The following is a 12,558-nucleotide window of genomic DNA, read 5'->3' on the forward strand; positions in this document are numbered from 1 at the left end:
AATACAGTTGCATTTTTATACACTAACAATGAACTATTTGAAAAAGAAATAAAACAATCATGCTCGCAATAGAAAAACAGTAAAATACTTAGGAATAGATCTCTCCAAGGATGTGAATATTTCTACACTGAAAACTCCAAAACTGTGGTAAAATAAGTTGAAGGAGACAAACAAATGGAAAGCTATCCTTGTTCATGGACCAGAAGAACTGATATAGTTAAAATGTCCATACTACATAATGCCATCCACAGTTTCTTTTCAATGCATTGAAATATTCCAATCACATTTTCCATGGAAACAGAAAAAAGCCCTAGGATTTGTATAAAACAAACAAAAAAAGACACAACATTGTGAAACAGTTATTAACCAATTAAAAAAATAAGTTTAAAGAAAGATAATACCAGGAAAAAAAGGATGCTGACTACCCATAGCAATCCTGAGGGGGAAAAAAAGACAAATAATTGTGGCAAGTCAATTCAATGGGGGAAATAGTCCTTTATCATGTACTGTGCTGGGAAAACTAGATAGCCACAGACAAAAGAAGAGAAACCTCTACTTTTCACTATATACAAAATTTTGGTCTAAATGGATCAAAACATAAACATAAGAGTTAAACCTATAAAAATCTTACAAGAAAGCAGTTATAAATTGTTATCGAGTCCTAGCTCACTCTGCTTGCTGCACAACAAGCCAATAAATCTAAAAAATTTGTTGAGGCAAGGAATAAACTTTATTCAGAAAGCCAAAAGACTGAGAAGATGGCAGACTAATATCTCAAAATAATCATTTTATTTGGGGTCTGGATGCCAGGTTCTTTTATAAAACAGAGTAGGGGAGGAGCTTAGGAAGTAAAGTAAAAAGGCCATTTTCCTTGCAACTGTCTCCTGGAATGGTCAGCCTCCAGGAAGGGATGGTGTTCAGGCAGAGGGGCAGGGTTCCTTGAGGCAGGCCATTATGTGTAGACAGTATCCTTTTAGTAAACAAAAGCAACAGGAAGCAAAGTAAAAAAATTAGGTATTATACCAAAGCACAAACAACACAACATAAAATTAGATAAATTCAACTTTATTAAAAGTGAAAACTTCTCTACTTAAAAGGACATTATTGAGAAAGTGAAGAGACAGTCCCTTGAATAGGAGAAAATATTTTCAAATTCCGTATCTGCTAAAGGTCTAGTATCTAGAATATATAATAACCATTATAATTCAACAACTAAAACAAATAGCTCAGTTAAAAACTATATGATTCCATTTGTGGGGCATTTTGGAAAAGGCAAAATGTAAGCATAGAAAACAGATGAAAGGCTCCCAGGGTTAGTGAGAATAGTTGACTAGGAAGGGGAACCTGGGTGTGTTTTGGTAGGATGATGGAACTGAATATTTTAACTGCTAAGTCACTTCAGTTGTGTGCGACTCTTTGTGATCCAATGGGCAATAGCCCACCAGGCTCCTCTGTCCATGGGATTCTCCAGGCAAGAATACTGTAGTAGTTTGCTGTGCCCTCCTCCAGGAGATCTTCCTGACCCAGGAATCAAACCTGGTCTCTTATGTCTCCTGTATTGGCAGGCAGGTTCTTGACCACTAGCACCACCTGGGAAGCCCCTCACACAGCTGAGGTGCATATCAAAGGAATGATTTCAGTAAGCCCAGACTTTTGCATCTTCCCTTATATAGAAGAGCACTAAATTCCTTACCTCAAGGTAACTGTTTTTTTTTTTTTTAAATCAACAGTAATTTTTTGAGGTTCCTGACTACCTACCCTTAGTTACAAAACTTCTATATACCCTGGCTCCTCCCCTCGCTTCCTTGGAGGAGTTTCTCAGAACTATCTGGAAACCTGACTCCTGGGTTGCAGTCCTCATTTTGCCTCAAATAAAGCTTAACTCCAAACGTTGTACAAATATTTTTCAACATTTAAAGCCAATAAAAATATAATTTAATTGAAAATGGTATCTTACCTTTGCATATTGCTATTGGATTTGATTCAGTTTATGTAAATGATGAATTATCTTACAATTTATAAATTGTATATTTAAAAATTTTTTGTTCATAAAAAAAATATTCAACCTGACTGCGATCGAGTTGCTCATATATGTAGTAAAAATTTTCAGAATCTGTTTTTATTTTACAGTGTACATCAAGGACACAAGATATAGCAGATGTTTATTAATGCTTATGTTCATAACAATTTTATATTTATCTTTACACTTTATATTATATATATATTATAAATATATTTATATTTATACTGTCAGTTACACAGATGTAAATATTCACAAAGAATCCACTAGTTTGCTAGAACACAGTATGCCATGTAGCAGTATATTATACAAAGATTTATATAAACCTTAACATTCAAAATTCAAAACATTCAAAAATTTTTGGGGCTTCCAAATCATGGCAGATGGTGGCTGCAGCCATGAAATTAAAAGATGCTTGCTCTTTGGTATTTTTTTTTTCATTTATTTTTATTAGTTGGAGGCTGATTACTTTACAATATTGTAGTGGTTTTTGTCATACTTTGACATGAATCAGCCATGGATTTACATGTATTCCCCATCCCGATAAGAAAAGTTATGACCAACCTAGACAGCATATTAAAAAGTAGAGACATTACTTTGCCAACAAAGGTCCATCTAGTCAAAGCTATGGTTTTTCCAGTAGTCATGTATGGATGTGAGAGTTGAACTATAAAGAAAGCTGAGCACCAAAGAAGTTGTGCTTTTGAACTATGATGTTGGAGAAGACTCTTGAGAGTCCCTTGGACTGCAAGGAGATCCAACCAGTCCATCCTAAAGGAGATCAGTCCTGGGGGTTCATAGGAAGGACTGATGCTGAAACCGAAACTCCAGTACTTTGGCCACCTCATGTGAAGAGTTGACTCATTGGAAAAGACCCTGAGGCTGGGAAAGATTGAGGGCAGGAGGAGAAGGGGACGACAGAGGATGAGATGGTTGGATGGTATCACTGACTCTGTGGACGTGGATTTGTGTGGACTCCGGGAGCTGGTGATGGACAAGGAGGCCTGGTGTGCTGTGGTTCATGGGGTCGCAAAGAGTCAGACACGACTGAGCGACTGAACTGAACTGAAGTGAAAGTGAATCTTTGTTATTTTGTCTTTTAAAATCAGCAGACGTTTTAAAAACAGTGACCATAATTATTCAAATGCTAATTAAGTAGAAACCAAACATTAAAATAATGTTAGTTTTGTTTAATTTTAAACACTTTAAGGCACAGTAGGAAAACAGTGGGAGAAGAAAAATCAAAGGAAAAGAGTCATATTTCAACCACTTAAGGAAGCATGTGTAAACTAAAAATAGTGGATAGGAAAAATGAGGAAATGGATAGGAAAATGTTTTAATAAGCATTACTTTCTCAGACAACTGAAAAATTTGAAATATACTGCAAGTTAATAAAAGTCAAATGGCTAGGTGAATTATGGTTCTTCCATGAACTGATTTATTTTATTACCAGCTAAAATTGTTAAAACTATATTATAAATAATTATATATATGTAAAATATAAACAGATTTCACATAGATTTTTTGTAGTCTATATGAAATATAGTTTTGGATATGTAAGTTCACTCAGTTGTATCTGACTCTGTGATCCTGTGGACTGCAGCACGCCAGGCTTCCCTGTCCATCTTATCTTTTTGCTTTTTCATACTGTTCATGGGGTTCTCAAGGCAATAATACTGAAGTGGTTTGCCATTCCCTTCTCCAGCGTTTTGTCAGAACTCTCCACCATGACCTGTCCATCTTGGATGGCCATACACGGCATGGCTCATAGTTTCATTGAGTTAGACGTGTAAAAATATGTGTAAAAATCAAAGAAAAAAAGGTGAACCACAGTGGCTAATGCAATATGTGTGACTTCTTTATGTATTTCATTATCTATGATCATTTATCTATCTCAGATGATATAATGGACACTTAGGAAGTTATATTTAGAGAATGCTGAGCCTGCTCTTGATTGGGAAATGAACAGTAAATAAAAAATTACATATGAGAAATGCTTTTTGAAAAGAGTATGGCTTTTAAAAATGCTTTTTGACAAGACTGCTGGCTAAATTATAGTACATCTTTGTATAAAAACAATGGAAATATGATCAAAATGCCTGCAGAAGTGTATAGTTGGGTTTTTTTTTTTTTACTTTTATTTTTTACAGTTGGTTTTTAAAGAATTTTTTTGAGAGTTATATTTATTTGGCAGGAATTTTTAGGACTTCAAGCCTGAGGAGGCAGTGTGTCAAATAACCCTGAGAGAACTGCTCGGAGGAGGCAAGGTTGGAGGAAGCCAGGTTATATAGAAGTTTTGCAACCAAGAGCAGGTGGTCTGAATGACAAAAGATTAATTTAAAATTAATTTATTTATTTAAAAATTAATTAATTAATTAATTAAATTAAAAAATTAATTAAAAAACCCAGATATACCAAGTTAAGGAATTTAGTGCTTGTCTATGTATGGGAAGATGCAAGAGTCTGGGCTCGCTGAAATCATTCCTTTGATATACAGCTCAGTTATCTGAAGCCACCATCCTGTGTTTTCATATCCTGAATTTTCTCAGGGCTCATCAGCTCACCATCCCTGGTTGCAATTGCTAATGACTAGAGGTGTACAATTTATCATAGGCATATGTCTACATTACTTTGCTAAGTGAGAAAGGTACATTCTGGAATAGTAGGTGGAATATAGTCCAAATAAAAAAATTATTTACCCGCACACAAATACACCATAGAAAACATATAGCAATCTTTTGTAAAATATTAGCAGTTATTATCTCCATTTTATAAGAAATAAGTAATTTTATACAGTTTTTATTTCTAATATATTGTCTGATGTGGGATGAGGGAGAATTTTCAAGAATGAGAGCTGTTTGGCTGTGTGAAATATTTCTTATGTATCATGTAGAATGAATATTGACCATTGAATTCGGCAGGGTAGAGGTCACTGTAACATACATGCAACATGAAGGGCAAATGATTGGTATGAGATTAAAAAAATAGAAAAGTATCGAAACCTGAATACATAGAGAGAGCTCTTTCAGGTGTTTTTCTCTGATGGAAACAGAGAAAGAAGAAGGAGAAGGAAAGGGGGAAGAGGAAAAGGAGATAAGAAAGAGGAGGAGGAGCAAGAGGAGGAAAAGAAGGGATACAGAGGAAAAGCAATGGGGAAATATATGGATGCCAGAGGTTTTTGCATGCTTCTTTCCCTCCTTCCCTCCCTCTGAAACTTTCCTTTCCTTCCTCTCTTCCTTCTCTGTCCTTTCTCCCTCCCTCCTCCGAACCTCGTTTCCTCCCTCCATTCCTTCTGATAGAACAAGTAACAGAATGAATGTGGGTAGAGGTGAGCCTGTGAAAATTAAAACCTTGTGATAGAGCAGACAGAGGGAAGAATATATACAGCCATGCCCCAAAGTAGATAAGAGAAAGAAGAACTGCATCATTATGTCAAGGCATGCAACAAACCAGGAAAGTATAATCTAGTGATTATCCATAATTTATCTTTTTCCAAATACCTATCTAGAGTAAGAATGAAGTAAGAAGGTGAGCTGGTTTATTTTTCAGACTCTGAGTGAGAAATGTTGAGAACACAGTATTTTGCTTCCATTTCCAAAGTCATATCTTTTTTTGACACAAAACCTGAGATACCTGGTCCCGGATCTGTTTAGTTTTGATCCCATAAATGATGGGATTCAACATAGTAGGAGCCAGAATGCAGACATTGGCCAGTAAGATATGGACATGGGGTAAGATATGATGTGCAAATCGAGGCGTGAAAGCTGAGAAGATCCCAGGTCCATAAAAGAGTATGATGACACAGACATGGGAGCCACATGTATTGAGAGTTTTGTGGCGAGCATCTCGAGAAGGGATGCGGAAGACAGCACGGAGAATAAGCATATATGATACAAATATTAGCACAACATCTAAGGTCACTGTTGACAATAGGACAAAAAATCCATACCAGAAGTTTACTCGTATGTCATCACAGGAAAATTTGGCCACAGCGATGTGTTCACAAACAGTGGTTGGAAAAATGTTACTTTTACAAAAAGTTAGCCTTTTCAGAAGAAATATTATTGGGAAAATTGTACCATAACTTCTCAAAAAGATAGTCACACCGATTTTCCCTATCAGTGTATGTGTAAGAATAGTGGTGTATCTCAGTGGGTAGCATATGGCAATGTAGCGGTCAAATGCCATCACCAGCAAGATCCCTGACTCTGAGATGAAGGTGGAATGGATGAAGAAGAGTTGAGTGATGCAGCGATCCAGGGAGATCTCCCTCGCATTGAACCAGAAGATGGCCAAAGCCTGAGGGACTGTGCATGTGGAGAGGACAAGGTCTGCTCCAGACAGCATGCAGAGGAAGAGGTACATGGGTTCATGGAGGCTGCGCTTTGTGAGGATAATGAAGATGAGCAGGCTGTTCCCAAGCAGGGCGATGACATAGGACATGAAGAAGGGGATGGAGATCCACACATGCTGGTCCTCAAGGCCAGGGATGCCCACAAAGTAGAAGACTGTGTGGCTAACACCGGTATGGTTAAAGGAAGTCATACCTGGAGCAGAGTACTGGGACCTCACCCCCTGTTAACAGACACAATCAAAATTTCAGACTGTACTCAGAGTTCATAGCATTTATCTGATTCTTTTCCACAGTGAGTGAGCCAGGAACAATATAGGATGGGAAGATGAACAAGATATTATCTGCAAATGAGGTAATAATCTCACAGAGAAATGAATGTTTATATAGTTAAAGAAAATTATATGATAAAGATAACAGTGGTACCAAGAAAAAATACTAAGGGAACCAGATGGAATGAATTATTCAGTCTATTTGGCTATGGGATGTCATTGGATGGAGGTCAATTAGGTGGGGAATGACATGAAGTCTTTTGGGAGTTTAAGGATAAGCTTCTGTCATAGAAATATTTAATGCATTTAAATATTTTTAACTCATTAAATATTTTAAACAGTTTGCCACCCTGTATGGTTGTGTGATCACATCTATATGCAATGGTAAAAAGATAGAAGCAAAGTATTTCGGCTGTGATTACAAGTTAAGGAGCTTGGATGCTATCCTCGGAGGAGTTTATTATTATGAGTTTTTAAATTGGAGAAGATTAGATATCACTCTGCTTACTTAACACCAAACAAAGGTCTTAATATTTTCAAATGTCTGATTTGGTTCCCCCAAACAGATTAGTCTTGATGCTGTAATTTTCTTCCCTTCCCCAAAGTTTATACCATATCAGTAAATAACTTACTTACGTGCTTCAAATGCAGTCTTCATAGAATACAATGTGATGAATCAAGGAGGACTCTGAGAGTTGGACATCAGGAAGCAGAGATTTTTATGCATTTGCCTGAAGACTCCAGGGGAGGCTGTTGCCCCAAGGAACCCAGATTTAGAGCTGTATTTCTAACACCCTTTCCATTGTATCCACATGAGTAAAGTTATTATGGTTCTCTGCATCTGTCAAAACCAATCCCTTCTCCACAACTTTTCATCATTGAATTGGGTGTGTACATATATTATTTTCAATAAATAAGATATTTATGTCATTATGAAGTAGAGCAGGACCATATGGTCCTTGCCCCCCTCCCATGTCCTCTGTCTTCCTTTTGCCTGCAGAAAACCTTAATCAAAGAATAAATTTAATCAGAAAAGTGAGAAATGCTAAAACAAAGGAAAACTGTCTAAGGCGACTAATAATAATGTAGTCATCAAGCATAGTCAAGGACCTTCAGTTCTTTCTCAAGGGCTGTAGATAATCTGAGCCATATCCTGTGAGCTGTCTTATAGATACTAAAACCTGAGGTAGAGAAATTACCTACATATTCAGCAGAATGTACCCAGGACATGAGCTTCCACAATTCTGAGAACTGACCACAAAGAAATTGGAACAAATGGACCCTGGAACTGAAGATTAACTGTACCTAAAACATTCAAGATGATGCTGGTCAGACCATTGTGACTATGCTATTTCTGCATGTAACGCCACACCCCCACACCCCCATCCCCTGCGCCTGCCTGTCTATAAATTCTCTCACCCCCTGCTTGTCAGTGGGGGGAGTTGACCTTTGGACAGATGTCTGCCACCCCTCTCCCCCAGTTGCAGGCATCTGAAATAAAGCAACTTTCCTTTCCATCAATCTGGCCTGTTTACTGGCTTTTGAGCAATGAGCAGCCAGACCCCACAAGCACCAGTCCTTCCAACGAATATTCAGAGTTGATTTCCTTCAGGATTGACTGGTTTGACCTCCTTGCTGTCCAAGGGACTCTCTAGAGTCTTCTCCAGCACCACAGTTCGAAAGCATCAGTCCTTCGGTGATCAGCCTTATTTATGGTCAAAATTATTAAAACACATAAAAGTTACATTAATAAATTATAAATTCCTGTAAAACTTTCATTTAGATTCAGCCACTATTTGTATTTGGCCACATTTCCCTACCTCTTTGCCTCCTTCCCATACCCCCGCCCCCTCTGCCCCTGGCCCTGTCTCTCTCTCATTCTTAGTCTGATTTTTTTGTTGTGCTATTTAGCAAAATATGCAGTGTCATGACCCTCAGTCTCCAAATATTTAGCAGTGATTTCTTAAGGATAATCTCATAGCAGTGCAATGACCAAATCACAATATTTCACACTGATACAACACTATAATCCAAAATATAGAACATAGTCAAAATTCACCAATTTTCCACAAATTCTTCTTCAGAGTGATTATTATTTTTCTTATCAGATTTATATATTATATCAAATTGTCACATACTTACTTTCCTTCCCGAGGAAGGAGAGTCCAGTCAAGTGACATCCCAGGGACTGTTAATGTCCAGTCAAGTTTCAGAAACCTCTGCTATGAGTCAGTCTTTGGTGGACATCACACCATCTGAAGGGCTTTGTATGTCACAGATCTCTGGGCTCCATTCCCAGATTTTCTCATTTTGTGGTGTGGAGTCCAAAGTTGCCTTTTTCACATATTCCAGGTTGATGTTAATGCTCTGGGTCCGGGATTCACACTTCAAAAAGGCTGAGTGTGTTTACTGAGATTGCAATGTGACAATCACTATGTTGATGGAGGCACAGGGATATAAAATCTTTGGCTTTCTAAGTGGATGTTTTTCCTGCACCATTTTGAAAGGACGGGACTGTCTCTCCTTACTGTTTCGTGTCTTATTTATAACTTTAATGTCTATATCCTCTGCTAGGTCAACGGTGCAAAGTAACACAAGAAATGGAACAAAAAAATTGCTATATTTCATCATAGAGTGGTCAGACAGAGCTCTCCTTGAAGACATGGGAAAGACAGTGGAGGCTACTCCAGTTCTTGGAGAATCATCATGAATACAAGAAAATCAAATGGAGGATGTGCAGTGTTGTAACTCCTGCAAACACTATCAGGAGGGATGTTTTCCAGGAATCACTTTTTACACTGGTGAATCATTTTATTACTTACAGGAAAAACTATCTGTATCCTCTCATGATCGACAGTTACAATTCTAGAGTATCAATTATAGGAAAGAAATAGAAAACAACACTTGTAATTTTATGCATAATTGAATTAAGTGTAAGCTTGGACATTTCAAACATGTTTTTCACATGCATGTTCTCAGGTCACTGGATGGAGCTGGTGACAAGCTTGGGAGTAGACTAGGTATTTTGCCTAATATCAATAGTAGCCCCACCCACAATTGAACCCAAGGGCTAAGTGGAGATTTCAAAACACACCCATGGGGTAGCCACACCCTTTTGGAAAATTACATTTTTAGGTGATAATCACCAGATTGTTCTGATGCCTGGACTGATCCTCTAGTTAGAGCCCACTATTCAAATCCAATTACTCAAGAGTTAACCCAATTATCAATCAAAAGTTCTCCTCCCACCTGGGGTAGGTGACAATCTGTTCTTTGACACTAGATTAGTCTGAAGAACTTGACCTAGGCTGACTTCTCCCTGGCTTCTGAGTCCTTCAAGAGACTCTAAGCCCACCCATCAGCCTGTAGTTCCAAGTGGCCAACATAATGTCATCCTCCACACTCAGGGTGGCTGTGGTCTGTATGAGCAACATGAACAGGAACATGGAAGCCCACAGCATTCTCAAGAAGAAGGGATTCAACGTCAGGTCTTTTAGAATGGGATCCTGAGTGACACTGCCAGGACTGGCACCCAGCCTCCCTGTGGTATATGATTTCTCCACCACATATGAGCAGATGTGCAAGGACCTTCTCTGCAAAAACAGAATGCACTACAGGAGCAATGGTGTGTTACAGATCTTGGAAAGAAATGAGAGAATCAAACCTGGCCCTGAAAGATTTCAAGAGTGCAAAGATCCCTTTGATGCCATCTTCACTTGTGCTGAGAGAGTATATAAAATGGTGGTGAAAGATCTGTGTGCTAGAGAACAGAAGGCCTGGCAGCCTGTGCATGTGATCAATGTGGAAGTAGAGGACACCCTGGAGGCAGCCACACTTGGAGCTCTGATCATATGTGACCTCTGCCAGGGTCTCCAGCAGGAGGACGAAATGCAAAGCAGTCTGCCTAAGCTGCTCCAGGCAGCAAAGAAGAAAACAGGCAAGAACTTTCTGCACACTATCTGCTTCTACTGAAGATCTTGGCTGGATTCAGTTCCTTTGTTGGTAAGAACTTGTGCCTGGACTTTTGGGCTAGCTGGTATTTTCTGTGAGAAGAGTCTTCTAAGCCCTTTTAACTCAAAACCATCTGCATGATTTTTTTCAGGTATACCCCACCCAGAGAAGGAAGTGGAAGAGAACATCATTGCATGGCACAGGAAACGTGGAATACCAGCAGACGTCTGAATGCTTTCAATTGGATAGATGATGGTGTGGGTACTCAATCTGGAAGCTCACATGGCTCTGCAAGGAATTTAACCTTGAGGGCTCCCTTTTCCCGATGGACAAACCAAGGCTGATCACGCAGTGCCAGACAAGTGATGTGTTAGATATTCCAGCAATACAAAACAAACAAAAAACATTTTCTACTCCATTTATTTATAGTGATAAAAATTTCCTTTTTCTCTTTTGGAGTGGTATACAAATGTGAATTCCTTTTTTTTTTTTTTAAGTGAGATAGGATTGCATTGAATGTTTGAACTTAGAAATATGTTGTTTTTAGGTTGAATCTTCTTTCACTAATGCTGACTTCCATAGAAACTCAGGATAGATAGCTGGTGGCTTTTATTAGTAAAATCCTGGCATGATCTGTTCAATTAAATAGCTCATTAAGTAAAATAAAGTGAAATAAAACCTCTAATTTGGTTTTTTGAAAAAATAAACAAAATTGCCAAACCATTAGCAAGACTCATTAAGAAACAAAGAGAGAAGAACCAAATTAACAAAATTAGAAATGAAAATGGAGAGATCACAACAGACAACACTGAAATACAAAGGATCATAAGAGACTACTACCAGCAGCTCTATGCCAATAAAATGGACAACCTGGATGAAATGGACAAATTCTTAGAAAAGTATAACTTTCCAAAACTGAACCAGAAGGAAATAGAAGATCTTAACAGACCCATCACAAGCAAGGAAATCAAAACTGTAATCAGAAATCTTCCAGCAAACAAAAGCCCAGGACCAGATGGCTCCACAGCTGAATTCTACCAAAAATTTAGAGAAGAGCTAATACCTATCCTACTCAAACTCTTCCAGAAAATTGCAGAAGAAGATAAACTTCCAAACTCATTCTATGAGGCCAACATCACCCTAATTCCAAAGCCAGACAAAGATGCCACAAAAAAGAAAGCTATAGGCCAATATCACTGATGAACATAGATGCAAAAATCCTTAACAAAATTCTAGCAAACCGAATCCAACAACATATTAAAAAGATCATATATCATGACCAAGTGGGCTTTATCCCAGGAATGCAAGGATTCTTTAATATCTGCAAATCAATCAATGTAATACACCACACTAACAAATTGAAAGATAAAAACTATATGATTATCTCAATAGATGCAGAAAAAGCCTTTGACAAAATCCAACATCCATTCATGATTAAAACTCTCCAGAAAGCAGGAATAGAAGGAACATACCTCAACATAATAAAAGCTATATATGACAAACCCACAGAAAGCATTACCCTCAATGGTGAAAAATTGAAAGCATTTCCCCTAAAGTCAGGAACAAGACAAGGGTGCCCACTCTCACCACTACTATTCAACATAGTTTTGAAAGTTTTGGCCACAGCAATCAGAACAGAAAAAGAAGTAAAAGGAATCCAGATAGGAAAAGAAGAAGTGAAACTCTCTCTGTTTGCAGATGACATGATCCTCTACATAGAAAACCCTAAAGACTCTTCCAGAAAATTACTAGAGCTAATCAGCAAATATAGTAAAGTTGCAGGATATAAAATTAACACACAGAAATCCCTTGCATTCCTATACACTAACAATGAGAAAACAGAAGGAGAAATTAAGGAAACAATACCATTCACCATTGCAACAAAAGGAATAAAATATTTAGGAGTATATCTACCTAAAGAAACAAAAGACCTATACATAGAAAACTATAAAACACTGATGAAA

The 12,558-nt window shown here is 37.8% G+C and overlaps 1 protein-coding gene and 1 pseudogene across 1 annotated transcript; one reads left to right on the plus strand and one right to left on the minus strand.

Annotated features, from left to right (window-relative positions):
* Positions 1-5,620: 5,620 nt before the first annotated feature.
* On the minus strand, positions 5,621-6,565 carry LOC122704884 (olfactory receptor 52B4-like). The gene has a single exon (XM_043920008.1). It carries the CDS (start codon positions 6,563-6,565, stop codon positions 5,621-5,623), a length of 945 nt encoding a protein of 314 aa, XP_043775943.1.
* A 3,465-nt stretch (positions 6,566-10,030) lies between these two features.
* Positions 10,031-10,615, plus strand: LOC122704946 (annotated as a pseudogene).
* Positions 10,616-12,558: the final 1,943 nt, after the last annotated feature.

The sequence above is a fragment of the Cervus elaphus genome, chromosome 1 (assembly GCF_910594005.1).
Source record: "Cervus elaphus chromosome 1, mCerEla1.1, whole genome shotgun sequence".
Taxonomy (NCBI): Eukaryota; Metazoa; Chordata; class Mammalia; order Artiodactyla; family Cervidae; genus Cervus; species Cervus elaphus.